Below are 17,902 nucleotides of genomic sequence, written 5' to 3'. Positions count from 1 at the left end.
TTCTTTTTTTTTGTATTTGTTCTGACTATGTTTTCTGGAGGATAGCATTCAGGCAACATGCACTACATCTAGTTTGAAATATTTATTGCTGAATAATATCCCAAGTGAAGGGGGTTCTGTTGATGATAATGGAAGTCACGTTCTTTTATGATTTTCCCCAGTTAATCTTCTTGTGATCACTGCTTGTTGCCTCTTCTTGGCACCCTATACAGGTAAGCAGCAATGAGTTTGTGTGAAGAGATTACAAGTACTGCCAAGTTCTTTAAATGATAGGTTGTTGATTCTGTGCTATATCTAGAGAGAACTGAGCTGATGGGGGAAAATAAATATTTTCATTGAAGAATTCCTGTTTGGGTCCTATGAGTTAGAGAATCCATAAACTGTAATCACCTTTATCACATTCTATAATTACTTTCCTTAATTTTTGTTCTCAGCAGGGAGCTCCATTTTATGGCTCAAAAGTATTTAATTCTCAAAAATCAAAACAAAACAAAAACTGTTCCAGTGGTTACTGATCTATGAGCATTTCTCTTGAGGTTCTGTTCATTAAAATAATAACTCTAAGGGATAGAGCAGAGCTTGGAGGTGTATAGTTATGCTAGTGTAAACTTGTGAATGTAAAAATAGCTTTCTAATGCTTATTTAATACGCATCTCCCTCTTTCTGTACACATCATACCACCCTAATTACAGGAAAGGATTCTAGTTAACTCTTCTCTGTAATCCATTTCACTTGTATTAATTAGGCAAATGCCTTTGTTAGGCAAATGTGCTAGATATTTTACTTGTATTTTATTTTTAATCATAGCCCAAGATAAGAAGCCTTTGAATTGCAAAATCAAAAGTGGAGTCATTTGGGGGGTTAGTGACTACAGAAAATTCCCAATAGCAAAATTGAACTTAGGGCTTCACAGGAATTCATCTTAACTTTCTTACAGGATGTTTATAAGATAACAGCTATTTTTAAAAAATAAATTGCTATTGTTGAAAGTATTACATATGTCCCCTTTTCCCCCATTGCCCTCTCCAACCTTCTCCCCCAAGCCTTCACCACCCTATTCTCAGTATCAATGTGTTATGCATCTATGCATATGAGTTCATTGGTTGATCTTACCCTCTACCCTCTCCTGCATTCCCTCTGAGGTTTGACACAGCTATTTTTAATAATGAGTTTTATAGATTACCTTCTATGAGTTTAGCATTGTAGTGGATTTTATAAATTACAAAAAACTGCATAAATGACCTGAGACTTCAAGAAGTTTACGTCTAATTGGGAAGTGGGGTATACATATGAAGTGGTTAATAAACAAAAGATTGAGATATAAGCAACATAGGACATTATGTTAGTTTTAGATGTCCAACTTAATGATTTGTGCAAATACTGTGCAAAATACTTACCACAATAAGTTAAAGTTAAAATCTAGCACCACACGTAATTATTATTTTTCCTTGTGATGAGAACTTTTAAGAGTTACCCTCTTAGCAACTTTTAAATATGCAATACATTATTCTTAACCATAGTCATTATGCTGTATATGTATATCTCCAGGACTTCAGCTGGAAGTTTGTATCTTTTGACCCTCTTCACCCATTTTACCCACTTTCATCCGTTCACTTTTAGCAACTCCAATCTCTTCTCTATATCTATGAGTTCACTTATTTTTTAGACTCAACATATAAATTAAATCAAACAGTATTCAATATTTGTCTTATTTGACTTGTTTCACTTAATAACTTAATACAATGCCTTTGATGTCTATCCATGTTGTCAGAAGGCAGGATTTCCTTTTTAATAAATAAATGAATAAAGATATCATTATTCATTTATTTATTGATGGACACTCAGATTGTTTCCATGTCTTGGCTACCTATACTAATAAAAGGATACTGGACATCTTTCCTGACAAAGCCTGCCTGGGAGAAGCTGCCTGCCTGTGGTCCCAGGTGCCTGTGGCTAACCAGAGTGAGGGAAGCCAGATCCCAGGTGCCTGTAGCCAGCTGGAGGAGGGAATCCTGGGTCCTGGTGTGGAAATAAGGCAGAGGTGGTTAGGGGTCATCAGGCCAGCAGGGGAGCAGTTAGAGGTAATCAAACTGGCAGGGGAGCAGTTAGGGGTGATCAGGCAAACAGGCAGAGGTGGTTAGGGGTGATCAGGCAGGCAGACAGAGGGGTTACAGGTGTTCAGGCAGGCAGGTGATTGGTTAGGAGCCAGTGGTCCTGGATTGCTAGAGGCATGTACGACTGCTGGTTTAGGCTTGATCCCTGGGGGGGGGGGGGGGTTCAGAATGACAGATTGGAGAGGGTGCAGGCCAGGCTGCAAGATGCCCCCCACCTTACCCCAGCCCCCATGCTTGAATTTTGTGCACCAGACTCTAGTTGTAAATAATGCTGCATTGGTATACAGATATCTCTTTAAGAAAGTGATTTTGTTTTCTTTGGATATATACTTTGAAGTGGAATTGCTGGATAATATAGTAATTCAATTTTTAATTTTGTAGAAAACTCCATACTGTTTTTCATAGTGGCTGCACTATTTTATATTTCCACCAACAGTTTCTCTACATCCTCCCCAACACTTGTTAGCGCTTATCTTTTTTATGATAGCCATTCTAACAAATGTGAAATGATATTTCATTCTGGTTTTGATTTGCATTTCCCTAATGGTTAGTGTTGTTCAGCACCTTTTCATGTTAGCCATTTGTATGTCATCTTTAGAAAATGTTTGTTGTTTTTTTGTAGATTCTTCATTCATTTTTAAATTGGATATTTTGCTTTTTCTCTATTGAATTGTACAATTTCTTTATATATTTTGGGTATTAACCCCTTAACAGTTAAGTAATTTGCAAATATATATTTTTTTTTCATTTGGTATCCTGCCTTTCAATTTTGCTGACTTTTTGTTGCTGTTCAGAATCTTTTTAGTCTGATGTAGTCCAACTTTTTTCTTTTTCTTTATGTTGACTGTGCTTTTCTGTTAAATTCCAAAATATCATAACTAAGAAGTTTATCCTCTATGCTTTCTTCTATTAGTTTTACAAATAAAAACTTTTTATATAAGATAATAAAGTGCTAAATATGTTTTAACACACATTTACTGTGTGCCAGGCACAGAGATAATTTCTATGGGAGATAGAATATAGAGTAAGTCAATACCCTCTATCCACTGGAGGAAGATAGCTGTACACATATATCAGCCTAACCTTTCTCAACAACTTCATTCATAGAGTATATACCCTAAAGCAGAGTCTTAACACATTCCTACCTATTATGTTGTCTTGCAGTCTAAAGCCTCCTTCTTGCTTATGGCTAGTTCAAAGCTGAGTGTAGGTCCCACTAGCTATATGAAACCATGATGATTTTAGCCTATCATGTTGATAAAAGGTCAGAGAGAAGGAAAGAAGAGATAGAAGGAAGTATAGTATGTATAAGGAATTGTTCAGCCTAAAATTTCCTATTGAAATTATAGAATCCCAGAAGTGACATAGTAGGTGATAATCATCTGGACTCAAGGTTTAGAGACTAAACAAGTATATGGTTGCTAATATGAATTTTAGATACTTATTTTTCTGCCCAAGAAATATTCATTGAGCACTTCTGATGAGGCACTGTCCAGGAGTGTGGTAAGAACAATGAATAAGGCCAGGTCCCTGCCATCATAGAGCTTAAAGTCTAGTAAGAAGCACAGACAAGAAAATCAATCAATTGTTAATAATATAATCTTTTCTAGTTTTATTAAGAAGTAGACATACATTACTCTATGTTCAAGGTATACAGCATGATGGTCTGATTTATATATATCCTGAAATGTAAACAATAGATTTAGTTGACATCCATGAGCTCATATAGGTACAATAAAGAGAAAATAAAAAATTCTCTTTGTAATAAGAACTCTTATGCTATATAATATATGCCTAATATGCTAAGTCTCCAATCATCTGGTTGTCTGTTCAACCAATCAAAGTGTAATATGCTGATGAGATGCTAAGGCTGCTCAACCACTCGCTATGATGTGCACTGACCACTAGGGGGCAGATGCACTGACTGGTAGGTTAGCTTGCTGCTGGGGTCCAGCTGATCAGGACTGAGCGAGATGGGGTGGACACGACCTAGAGCTCTCCAGCTGTCCCTCCCCAGCTGGGCAACCTCCCGCATCTGTCCCAGCCCCTATTGTGTACCCGTGGGGTCCCTCCACCTGGCCTGCTCCCTCTCACAATCCAGGACTCCTTGGAGGATGTCAGAGAGTCGGTTTTGAACAATGGGCCTCTAGTGATAATATGATTTTATATAGTGAAATGGAAATAAAGAAGAGGTTAAAGAGTAAATGGCTGGTATCTATTTTGGACACTATTCTCAGAAAAGGTCAGAGATGGGATAGACAAATGTTGGGTAAAATCATTAGGCAGGATCCCTGAATACCCTTGAAGGACAGATGAGCAGGAATGAAAGCTTTACAGGCAGAGGTCTGGGATAGAGATAAGTATGGGTGTGTAGGGTGGGGAGGAGAAACAGAGAGAATCATCTCTGTTTCTCTTCCCTACCCTTCCTGATTCAGAGGAAGGGCTAGCCTGTTTGCTTTGGGGAATAACAGGGAACAAGTTTATGTGTGTTGGGTCAAGTCCAAATATGCCTTATAAGATTGAGCCCACCTTCAGATCAAAGTGGTGTCCAAGTAAATAAGGAAATAGCCATAAAAGCCACTAAAAATGGAGGGTGGCCACTTGAAAAAGTTACTACTGACATAATCTTGTTAAGGAAGCAAAAATATTTTAAAATTATTCTCATAGACAAATGTGTACATAATAGGTTGAATCAAAGTGACACTGAAGTCAGGAAAATCAGCAGAAAATCAATTGCAACAGTCTAGGAACATGGTTAACATTTGTGCAGCATTTATGCTTACTTATCGCCTTTATTTATCCATTCAAAAATATTTATTGAGCGCTTGTTATGTGTCAGATGGTGTGTAAGGTATCGGAGATACAATGTTTAGCAAATCAAATGCAATCTCTGCCCTCATAGAGATCAGTTTAGTGAGGAAACAGACATTGTCCATGTAATCACAAGACTGAATGTCTATTTTCAAACTATGATAATTACCTTGAGGGAAAAATTAACAATGTTACAGGAGGCAGCTGGGGCGGGGGGGGGGGGGGGGGGGGGAGGGGGGGGGCACACGGGTGCTTTCCCTCCTGTAGGGTGAATAGATAAAATTTCTTCGACCGACAGACATTGTAGGTAAAATTTAGAAATTTAGAACTGAGTGTGGAGGAGGCAAGGAGTGGAAGAGCAAAGAAAATAGACATACAACATCCATGTAGATCCTGTTCAGGTATCTGTAAGATGGCCAGTGCTGCAGGAGCCCTAAGGGTGAGGCTGTCACTGGCAGGGGGATTTCAATTGGGGCTGCAGACATAGGCAGAGTCAACCTTGGGTGTCTATAATAGGAGTTCAGACTTCACTCCAAGAGCAGTAAAAACCATTGAAAGTATGGAAAGTGAGATGAGGATATGGACAGGGATTGAAACAAACGTGGATGCAGGCTGTATCCTTGTAGCATTAGGATGGGGAGGAGTGAATTGGTCCAAGGGATAGTTGGAGGTACAGTCAACAGGACTTGGCAATGGATTATATAGGTGGAGTGTCAGAATGGTTCCTGAGTTTCTGGCTTGTGCAAATTAATAGTGTTTAATAGCAACCCTGTATGGTGCATGTCACTGTTATCCCATTTTACATTAATCTGAAGTTCCAGATGGTTAAACAATGTACACGAGGGAGTACCATTAATAAGTCTCAGAAATAGGATGCAAAGTCTGTTTTATGATTTCAAATCCTGGGTTCCCTTTTCTGTATCATGCTTCTGAGTTGACTGCAGAAGGAGTGCTTGTGGCTTAATGATGGAAAGACAATAGCTTTGGTTTTTTATATCTCAGAGCCATAGAATTTTATGATTGGAAAAGATTATAGAGAACTTCATGCTGTGTTTTTCAAACTTTTTTGAAAGTGACCTACAGTGAAAAATGTATTTTGCATTACAAATACACACACACAATTTCATGAAAAAATTTCTTGAAATGGCCTCACTATAACGAGATACACTCTGATATTTTCTCTTCTATAAAAAACACTAGTCCCCTTCCACAGAACTGATTTCACTACCCACTAAGGAATAGTGACCCTCTGTTTGAAAAACTGACCTGGTCCTATACATTTTTTCAAAGAGGATTTGAGGCCCAGAAATGTGAAGTGATTTCCCTAGATCTCATCATCAACAGGCAAATGACTTTCTAACTGTTAGCTCCATTTTCTGATTCTATTATACAATTTGGCTTTGGCAGCTTTATAAATAAAATTGATAGGTTTGTAAAATTTGTTCCTTAGGGGAAAAAAAATCTGTTAATAATTTTTCTGCTTCTTAACATTTAGTTTGTTTCTTCCTTTACAAGTCTTGTTTTACACTAAGGTTAAGACTCTTTAGGATCTAATTAAATGAAACGTTGCAAGATTTTATTTGAAAAGTAAAGGATATGAAACAGTCAAGATAGTGCATAATCTTTAAGATTTCGAGAACAACTATTAAAAAGAAAATGGAAAGCAGTTACAAACAGAGGTGATAAAAATGCACTTATGAAGTCACTCAAAAACCAAAGGACAGTTGTGAAACCAAGAGGAAAAACCAAACCTTTTTGCTAAGCAAAAATGCCAAGGAGAGAATAGAGAGTTTTAATAACATGTGCAGAAGCACAGGGACTGCATTTCACTAGCGAAATTTGAACATAAGTAGGACTCTGAGATGGAAAAAAAGCTTATTTAGGTAATATTGGAAAGTGGCGGGACATTGGGAAAGAATTTAAAGGACCTATCAGACTATTAAAGATTTAATAAAATGAAAATGTGAAGTTTATTCAGCTGAACTGAATTTAGAAGCTTACTAGTACAGGAACAAGTAGGGATAAGACAGAAAGGGTGGACTTGCCACTTTTTTTTGCACTCTAACACTGCTGGAAATACAGACTAGTTGTTAAAAATCCTGACAAGGTTTTCTGGATATTTTCGCTATCAAACAAGCAGGCATGGAGCATAGGAAGCCCAGAAACAGCTAGAACTGAGGAAAGCAAGGATGGAGAGTCCACAGCAGCAGGGTCAGAAAATGGTAGCATTTGGTTTAGTGAGGGTACCTTTTCTTTCTAAAGACCAATTCAGCAGGAAGAAGGAGAGATATTGTCAATCTAACTTCCAGGCATGGCCCAGGGCCTTATTCACGCTTCCACCAAGTATCTTTTTGAACCTTTCCTGAGTGCCAGATACCAATCTATGCTCCAGAGAGAGACTATGAATAAGACAAATTTGCTCCCTGCCCTTAAGAAATTTGCAGCCAAACCTGGCTCAGTTGATTGGAGCGTTGTACTGTACACCAAAAGGTTAAAAGGTTGCTTGTTTGATTCCCAGTTCAGGCATGTATGGGAGGCAACCGGTTGATATTTCTCTCTCTGACTCTCTCTCCTTTCTTCTTTTTCTAAATTAAATGAATAAATCTTTAGTGAGGATTAAAAAAAGAAGAAGAAGTTTGTAGCCAAGTCAGAGGAACAGGCATATCCAAATGGTTCCTTCATGCTGTAATAGCGGAAAGGGTCAGGGTTCCAGGGAAGAAGAGGAGACAGCTGTCCTGGACGTGGAGAGTTAGGGAAGGCTTCGTGGAGCAGATGACATGTCAGCTCAGCCCGAGCTGGACCGGCTTAGTGGATAGAGCATCAAATTGCAGACTAAAGGGTCCTGGGTTTGATTCTGGTCTAGAGCACGGGCCTTGGTTGCAGGCTCTTCCCTGGCCAAGATTCTGGTCAGGGATCGTGCAGAGGCAACCAATTGATGTGTTTCTCTCACACCGATGTGTTTCCCTCTGTCTTTCCCTTTCTCTGCTCTCTCTATAAATCAAAGGAAAGATATCCTCAGGTAAGGATTAAAAAAAATTATATCTGAGCTCAGACCTGAGCAGGATAAGCAGAAGTTGGCCAGATGAAGTGTGAAGATAGCTTCCTTGTTTCAAGGATTACATCACTCCATCTGTTTAATGCATTTATAAAGCATAGGCCTGTCACACAATAAGCCCTCATTAATAATGGTTTTTAATATTTTATTATTGTCAGTTACAGCCATTGGTCAGATGGTACTTTCCTTATATGAAACAGCGTGCATGACCCAATGTTTCCATAAATATGGCAGATAGAATTCCGTATTAATATTTAATTGCCTGCTATTATTTAACAGGTCTGTAAAAACTAATGTTTCTCATTGCAATTCATTTTGCTTATAGAAAAAAATTCAGAGCATAGATATATTGTGATTTATCCATATAAGAAAAATATAAAATAAAATCAGAATAATAGAACTTAAAAACTATAGCAAAAAAGGTGGAGGGGAATATAGTCAATATAGTAATAAGTTTGCACAGTGACAGATGATTACTAGGCTTAGTGTGGAGATCACATTGTAAGGTATAGAAACATCAAATCACAATAGTGTACACCTGAAACTAATGTAACATTGTATACAAATTATATTTAAATTAAAAATTTTTTTAAAGAAGCTATAGAAGTCATTTGATTCAATTCTCTCCATTAATACACGAGAAAACTCATTGTACAATGTAACAATGGAAGAAATAAGACAAAAATGCAGGTGTACCAACTAACAGTTGAATACTGTAGTCCCCCCCTTATCCTCAGTTTCAGTTTCTCCAGTTTCAGTTACCCAGCATCAAGTGTGATCTGAAAACATTAAGTGGAAAATTTTCAGAAATAAAGTTTATAAGACAAATTTTGCGCCATTCTTAATAGTGTGAGGAATCTCGCTCTGTCCTATTTTGTCTTGCCTGGGATGTGAATCATTCCTTTGTCCAGCATATCCATGCTGTATGTGCAGTACAATAAGATACTTTGAGAAAAGAGAGAGACACCACAGTCACATAGATTCTATGTCAGTATCCTCCTATATAATAAAGAGCTAATAAGATAATTAGGACAGTGAATGACCTAGAATGACGACTGGGTGGGCCACATAACCTCACATTTTTGGGGGGCGTAGGGTAATAACCACAGAGGTTGTTGTAAGTTATTGATTTCAGTCAAACCTCTCAGGGTCCCTGACCATTCTCACGATTCCAATATTAAATGGAATTCCGTGCATCGGGCCTCTAGTATATTTATAATTGTTCTATTTTGTTTTTGGTTATTGCTATAAATCTCTTAGTGTGCCTAATTTATAAATTAAACTTTATCATAGATACATATGTATAGGAAAGAACATAGTATATATAGGATTTGGTACTGTCTATGGTTTCAGGCATCCACTGGGGACTTTGAAATATATGTCCCACAGATAAAGGGGGACCATTGTACTCATTTTTATTTTTATTTTTTAGCACATTGCTATTTATAATAATTTTTTTCAAAGCTCTCAACTTTGATATAAAATTGGGTTACTATTGTTACCTTAATGTTAGTTTTCATTATTACCTTTGAAGTTTTTATGGGTTTCATTTTTTGTTTTTCTAGCATTTTATTCATTCTGAAAACATAAGTGTTTTTTAATTTCACTTGAATTATTTTTACTTTTGCAGTAAGAGCAAGGGATATATGTAATGCTGCTAACCATTTTCATTTTCAAGCCTTAATTTATTATTTGCAATAGATGAGCATATTTTAAATGTTACTTGATTTTTGTTAGGCTAATGATTCATTCAAAGACTGTACCTCCGGCAGGAATATTAAAATATCAACTAAAGATCTGGTAAAATGTCCCGAAGTTAATAATCTAAATAATGTTTTCCTTATAATGCACTCCTGACTGCCACTGTGGTAATATTCTTTTGTGCTTATTATTATTACACGGTTATGTTCGCCAGCTCTGTTTAAAGCTGCATAATTAGCCAACGCTTTAAGATAAAACCACTAAAAGGTGCTCCAGGCTATTCTTCCTGTTTGCTCACTGTTTGCTCAGGAGTTTTCTGTGCTTTAGCCTATTGTGCTAATATTGATTTCTTCACCCACCAGCCAGCTTTCTTTTTCTTGGGCATCTCAAAAATACTATAATCGGTTGTCATTCTCTCCACATGGGAGCCATCCAAAGCCCTTGGCTGCCTCTGCGGGCATCCATTGGTTAAGGATTTCTCAATGGCCCCCCCTTTCCCACTAGATTCTTGACCTTCCCCATTGTGCATTCTGAAAAGCCCCACTTACCTTGCTGCCTGGATACCGACTGCTGCAGAGTGTGTTTCTCATCAACAGCTCACATCTCTGGCTACTTGGGATATAATGTCAGCTTCAACACAGTTTCTCCTTTCCTCTTCATGTTTTTGGGGGTCTGGTAATAACTACAGTTGATGTTGTGAGTTGTTGATTTCAGTCAATTAGCCTCTCAGGGTCCCTGACCATTCTCATGATTTCAATATTAAATGGAAGCAATTTAGTGTCTGATGCTGACTTGCCCTAGAGTCCCGCTCCCCTCCCTGCTCCAGCATTTCATATATTGCTTGGCAGCTACAAACCATTGGCTTTTGGTTGCTGAACTTGCATTTGTTTCATTTATGGTGTTTATGCCAATTAAAAAAGATAGCCATAATTTTATATTTTCTGGAGATAGGGAGAAACATCATTTAGACTTGTAAATGACAAGGGGAGGTAAATCAGATATTGGTGGGTAAACTGGGTTATCCCAGTTTTATTGGTCCGGTAATTTTCTTGCTATATTTGCCATTGGAAACAGAAATCTCCAGTTACAGGTAGCTACTTATACTTTTGCATCATTATATGGTATCACTTATGCAAAGGTTATTTAATTATAAATCTCATAAATTAGTCTTAAATCAGAAAGTGAGAAGAGTAGTTCCAAGGCCCAAATTTCTTTCTATTGAAATTTACAGAAATAATCTCAGTACTCAGAAAGGCCAAGTGTATGCTATTTTTCTTTTCATTAGCTCACTGCATCTCAAATTTTCTTCCTACTCTCTGAGAACCTTGAGAGTACAGTATTTGATTATACATATATCTTTGGACATACATTATATTTTATGGTTTTTTAAAATACAATTTTTAGTGTGGAAACATTTAGACATAGACAAAAGTCTGTCATCACTCAGCTTCAACAGTTATCATCAACTCATTAGTCAAATTTGTTTCACCTATGCCTTTACCTACTCTCCCATGCCCATAGGATAACTAGTAGTAAGCAAATCCTCAGACGTATCATTTCATCTGTTAGTATTTCAGTATCTCTCTAAAATGAAAAACTCTTTCAAAAAGCATAGCCATATTATAATCAAACCTAAAAAATTTAACAATATTTCATTAATAGCATCAATTAACTAATCAAAATTGAAATCTTAGTTGTTTTATAATTTCTTCTCACATTGGTTTATATAAATCAGAATCCAAATAGGATCTGTATATTATATTTGGTCGCCATGTTTCTTAAATCTCTTCTAATCCATAGTTCTCCTTATTTTGTTTTTTCTTGTAATTTTCAAAGTCCTTTGAAGTTTTTAGGGTTCAGTTTTGCTGACTGCATTCCCATACTATCATTTTGTGTTTCTCCATTGGCTGAATTTGCTATATCCTGATCCATGGATATTGAGGTTTGATTATATTCCTTCTTCCTTTTTTTGGCAAGAAAAGTTTATGGGAATTTCACATACTTCCATCAAGATGCCAAAATGTCTGCTTATTTTTCTGCAATGTTCAATTGTTTAGTTTGCTCATTTGTTGCCACTCTGACCCAACCATTATAAAGTTTACCATCAGGTATTAACGTGCAGTTTTTAGTAGCCATTGGTGATCATGAATTAGGATGCATGATTTAATTAGACGTTTTAAAATGATATATTCTAATGGTATAAATTCTTCATTTATTAGGTTTTACTAAAAAAAATTATTTTGGTAAACAGGTAACTATGATGTGCTAGAACTTTGCAAGACAATAAAAAGGAAAGACAATATATATAATGGACCCTGTTCTAAATAGAACTAGAAGCATATGCTCAAAACAAGTCAAGAGCAATTATGGAATAATAAAATGATTAAGAAAAGAGAGATAAGCATGGGTTGGAGAATGCTTCATGGAAATCATGCGACATGTGCAGGCCAGGAAGCATTTTATGAAACAGGGGGACACTGAGAGCCCTGCTGCTGAGAAAATAGTATGGACGGTGCTGTGAGGCTAAGAGCAGTAGGGAAGGTGAAGGAAAAACAAAATCTACCTAGAGATAACACATTAGTTGGGTTAATGGGAAACATTGTTGGGGACAATGAGAAGGTTTAACCATTCCAGTTCTGATTGGAGAAGTTGACATACTCTCCTGAACTTTTTGGTATTGTTCTAAATGCATTTAGGAGGTAAACAGAGTGAGGTGGGCACAGGAAGCAGGAAGAAAAAAAGGGTAGTGTCCATTAGTGGAGAAGCATGGGAGACAATAAATGGCCTCTGCAGGAAGGAGTTTTAAACATGAAGAGAGGGTTAGCAGGGTTAGGTACCTCCATGAGGTTTAAGAAAGGGGGACTGAGGGCTGTCCTTGAGGTGTTTGTGAGGAAGATCACTAGCAGCACTTGGACGCTTGATTTTGACACATCATGCTTAAGATAGCATGTGGGTTACAGGACAGAAGGCACAGGTGATCTTATTCTAGGTATGGATTTCCAAAGAAGAATGTAAATATGATGGCCAGAATAGCAGCTGATAGGAAAACCTAAGTGTGTTTTAAAACCAAGAGTCTGATTTTTTTTTTGTTTGTTTGTTATTTTGATATATAGGGCAAATATATTTTTAGAAAACAAACTTAGAATAGCTAAAGTGTAAAAGAGTTTAACTGTTTAGTCACTTGAATTCATCGTATTTTAGGACATTTTAGTTATTCAGTTTTCATTTTATGAATTACCATAATGAGTCATGCTTATATCAAATATGTAATGCAAGGTATTAAGTTGTGAATGCTCGTTCCCTCCTATGGAACATGTAAGGGTTTGATTTTATTTGTTAGTTTCATTGGTTTCTTCATTGCAAAGATAATACATGTTCACTGTAAAAATATACCTTGGCACAGACAGGCTTAAGGAATAAATTTTTAAAATTCCATAAAATAATGCTATTCAGAGATAGGCAATATGTTATTTTGATAAACCTCCTTCAAAATCTCTTTCTATGTGTAGATACCTAGATGATATTTATTTTAATGAGATCACACTGTAAAGTGGTTTTGCACCTAACAATATGTTGTGGGCATTTTCTATGTCAGTGAATGTAAATAAAAAGCATCTTATTCAATGGCAGTCATTGTATGAAGGTACCATAATTCATTTAAGCTGTCTCCTATTGCCAGACACTTAGATTCTTTCCAACTTTTGTGTTTAAGCAGCACTGCAGTGATTGTTCCAATGGGTACATTTTTGTGCACTTGTCCAATTGTCTTTGAATAACGTCCTAAAAGTTGGATGTGGGTCAGAGGCTATACATATGTTATATTATGATACATATTGCCCAATAAGGGCTGTAGCAGCTTATTTCTACCAATAACACCAATCAGTACCCCAAAAGTTCTTTTAAATGTCTTGAAAAAAAATGTTTTTCATCCTCCTTTGGCCTCATTTTCCTCACTTATAAAATAAAGAGGATGAAATAATCAGTGGTTCTTAAACTTTTTAGCACCTTAAGTCCACTTGAGATTTAAAAAAAATTATTGAACAGAAGCTGGAACTGTTGCTTCAGAAAAACACACCTAAGCAAAAATAGAGAAATTTTCATATGCTATTTATGGGAATCCATAGATCTTTTTAAGTTAATTCACAGAGTCTTTAAGATTTCACTCCGTGAATCCAAGTGAAGAACTTCTGAATGAGGTGATTTTAAGGTTGCTTTCTCCTTTTAACACTAAAGCACACACATATTGCACACATATCACACTCGTGTGCACACAGAATTTTAATGTGTATTTGGAAAAACTTTTGACATCTGCTTGTTACAGAACCTAGTCTCATTGTGATCAGTAAAATCGCATGAGTGTGAACAGTTATTGAAATGAATTTCTATTTCAGGTTCTTCAATGGCGAGCCCACCAGGAAGAGGTAGCACAACTGGAAATGGAAATTTCTGCCAGAAGAAGGGAAAAGGAAGAGGAGAAAGAGAAACTGTGGAAGAAGAAGAAATTGTTACAAAGAGAAGAGAAGAAAGAAAAAGTATAAAATTCGCAGTTGCTGTGAATGTGTGAATGAATGTTTAACTGCCTGAGTGAGCTTTGATTAACCTTGGTGTTTGGCATGAGATTTTCATAGGCAGTTCTTAGGAAGATTTTTGGACATGAAGAACCCACTTTATTAACCTGCATAATCACAGATACTTATGATTAGAAAAGATGCTGAGGGTAAAGAAAAGACAGGTTTTGTGACTGTTGTTAAGTCTTGTACTGAGCAGGGCTATGGCAAAGACCAAGCATACGGGGATAGCATTGTGGTTGACCGTAGTGCAGTCAATGACTGTCAAAAAATGTCCATGTGAGAAGGCATTTTGAAAGGTGACAGAAAGACTTTTGTTAGCTTGTAGATGAGCTATTGATATTGGGCCTGAAACCAAAAGAAAACCAACAACTAAACAAAGAGTAATAAAAGGAATAATTAATCTGTAAGCCAAATTCATGGTCAACCTCTTGCAATTCTATAGGATCAAGGCATCTGTTTTATTTTATTTACTAGAGGCCTGGTGCATGAATTCAGGCACCGGTGGGGTTCCTTGGCCTGGCCTGCATCTTCTCTCACTCTGGGACCCCTTGGGGGATGTCAGAGTGCTGGTTTTAACCCAATCCTTGTAAACCAGGCCGAGGGACCCCATCAGTGCATGAGTCCCTGCACTGGGCCATTATTATACATATAAGATCATTGGTTAATCTCTTCCTACCTTCCCTTCTCCCCCCTTCTCTCTGAGATTCATTAGTCATGTTTCCTTGCCTGTGGTTTCCACTCTTGCATTGAGCATCTGCCTCCTGGTGGTTAGTGCACATCATAGCAACCAATCATTCTGCCAGTCATTCCACCATTTGGTTGATTTGCACATTAGACTTTTATTATATAGGATAGAAGTACATTTAAAAAGTATTTTTTAAGTACAGAGAATGATGTAAAAAATGCTTTACTATTCACCACCTAGCCTTGAAGCTGTTAATATTTTCATTCTCCAGATTATTTTACCCTACAGATAAGATTGAAGTCCTCTTTTAAGGATATACTGATTCTCATTGCCCTTCTTACCTCCTCAAGAGCAATCTCCATCATGAATTTTATTTCTATCTTTCTAGGCCATCTATTATTGCTTTTCACATATTTTAATATGTAGCTTGTGAATTTAAACTTTTTCATGAATACTATCATACTGCAGCATGTACTTCATTCGACCTTACAATTTTGAGATATCCTATGTCAATATACAGAGACCTAGTTCATGCCTTTTAACTGCTACACAGTGTTCCATTGTAGAACTAAGCTACCACCTATCCCTTCTCTTAGTGGTTGACATTTAAGTTTCTAAAGTTTTGTTTTTGCAACCATGCTGTAACAGGCACTGCATACATGTCCTCGGGGCATATGTGCACAGCTTTCTCTAGGGTACAGTTTGGAGGGGAATTACTATGTTCTTGGATCTGTATGCTTTCCATTTCATAGGGTTTTTTATTTTTATTTTATAAGATATTATAACTTTTCTTTTTGACTTATGCCAGTCTTATTAATGTAAACAGTGTCTCATTGTTTTAAATTGGACTCTCCTGATCACTTGAAAGATTGAAAATCTCCTCATATTCATTGGAAAGTTTTCTTCATCTGTGAATTGCTTTTTGTACTTTTTGTCTATTTGTCCATTTTTTCCTTTATTAATCTGTAGAAGTTCTTATAAATTCTGCATTTCCTCTCATTAGTTATATGGATTCCAAATGTTTTCTTCCATTACTGACATGCCTCTAAATTTTCTCTGTGGCATCTATAGTTTCACAGAAATTTAAAATGACAAATTAATTGAAGTTATTAAGCTTCTCTTTCTGAATGATGCATTCCTTTAGGAGTTGTGACCTGGTAGTAAGAGCATCTCTACAGAGAGCTTATATGTTTGCCTCTGATAAGGGCCCCATGCCTTTCACTGGCCCAGGACCAGTTGGTATGTTAACTTGAGACTCAGGACCTGTGCTGGGAGCTGGAGTGGGTGCTGACTCAGCACAGATCCACAGTCCCAGCCTGGATTCTCCAGTAGACCCTTTGCTCCTCTGGTCCCCTTGTCACTTTCCTGGGAGGTGGTCATAGTGCATCTAGTTCCTATTTTGTGTATGGATGATCCCTGCATGACTTCTTGCTCTTTGTAAGCTTGGTTCTAGCTCCTTTGTGCACAGGTCCTTCAATTAATTAATATTAAAAGTTCTGCCACCAAGTTCTCAGACCCTAAGAGTTCCTAGGCTTTGGCTTCCTCTAACTGCTCTGATTTTGAGTTCCATTTATTTTCAGCACTGAGACATTGGTGTGTGTATATGTGTGTGTGTGTGTGTGTGTGTGTGTGTGTGTGTAGTGTAGTGTTGTGTTATAGTTTGTCCAAAATATTTATGTGTTTAAAGTAGGAAAGAAGATTTTCATCTTAACTCAGACATACTCATCATAGTTCTGGCTACCTTTATGTATCATATATTAACAATCCAGGTTATATTTATTTTAACTATTTTATATGTTGGTGACCAATTTTAGTGCTTTAATTTTAACACTAGCTTGGCAAAAAAACACTCATAGGCAGTTTCGCTGTCTTGGGACTAGTTGCTGTGTTGGCTGGGGCTGTTTCACCTGCCTGGCTTTCTCTTTTTTTAAGAGAGCAGCAACAGAGATGGAGAAACCATGTGTAAAACCCCACTGCAGGGTTCATGAACAAGAGATATCTTCGTCCTAATTCTTTTTCCCAGTGTTTGTCTTTTATGGAATAATAATGTCTTTTTGTTGGGATAATATTGTATTTTTGTTGGAATAACATTTTGATTTGTATTCAGTGTCAAAGTTTACCCTAGTAGGTGTCCATCTCCTTTCAAAATCTACCTTTTCATTATTAGATCACTCTTTTCTGTGTTTTAAAACTCTAGTTGAACATAATGTCCACAAGTTTTCATGGTTTTATTCTAGACTCGGGGAAAGTTTTGATTTATAAGCTGTTAGGAGATAATGGTAATATTTCAGAAGCCTCTTTCCACTTTTGATATTATTGTCATGATAAAAATCAAAAGATGTTGCCTTTCTATAAACTATCCTTAGGAGCTATTGTAAGAAACAAAATTACTGTGCTAGATGAACCTTAAAACACTTGATGTGTGATATTGGTCTCAACATCACCTTTTCAGTAGACGTGGCTCTTTGGATGGCTTGAGTAGCATAAAGATTGCTCTGTATCACAGCATTTTAGGAGTTTGTTGCTGCATGATGTTAGGACTTTTATGGAATCTGAAGTAAGGAAAGTTTCAGCCTTGCTCCCAAAATGAAGATTTTAACCAAGGCTCACCTAAAAAAGAGACTTGTCCTTCCTTTGGCAGGCGTACCACAAATCTCCCCCAATTTTAGCCAACTCCTAATTCAGCATTGAAACCAGCCACACTGTGTGACTGAGGGATGAGGGGCATTATCAGGGAAGTCAGATGCCTCCACCTTCAGCCTTACCTCAGAGATTTTCTTTTTTGGGTGGGAGGAAGAAGGAATCTATCATTTTATGATCTCTTAGTTTTAAGTGACATTGCACCAATAAATACCAAGAGACCCAGGCTCCAGTACTCCAGTAGAACCTTGGCATGGCACTTGGGTGCTCCCCCCTTGTCTTCAGACGACCTGGCAAATACTCAGAATTATGTTCATCCTGCAGA

At 37.0% G+C, this 17,902-nt stretch overlaps 1 protein-coding gene across 1 annotated transcript in view; it reads left to right on the top strand.

Moving 5' to 3' along the window:
• The window catches only part of CCDC148 (coiled-coil domain containing 148), a 166,899-nt gene that overhangs the window by 65,050 nt on the left and 83,947 nt on the right, over window positions 1–17,902 (top strand). The window contains exon 10 of the mRNA XM_084891466.1: window positions 14,073–14,213. Coding sequence (XP_084747592.1) covers window positions 14,073–14,213 — 141 coding nt within the window. The remainder of the gene's footprint in view (window positions 1–14,072; window positions 14,214–17,902) is intronic.

The sequence above is a fragment of the Pipistrellus hanaki genome (assembly GCF_964339955.1).
Source record: "Pipistrellus hanaki genome assembly, chromosome: 8".
Lineage (NCBI taxonomy): Eukaryota > Metazoa > Chordata > Mammalia > Chiroptera > Vespertilionidae > Pipistrellus > Pipistrellus hanaki.
This window is presented reverse-complemented; position numbering and strand designations above follow the sequence as displayed.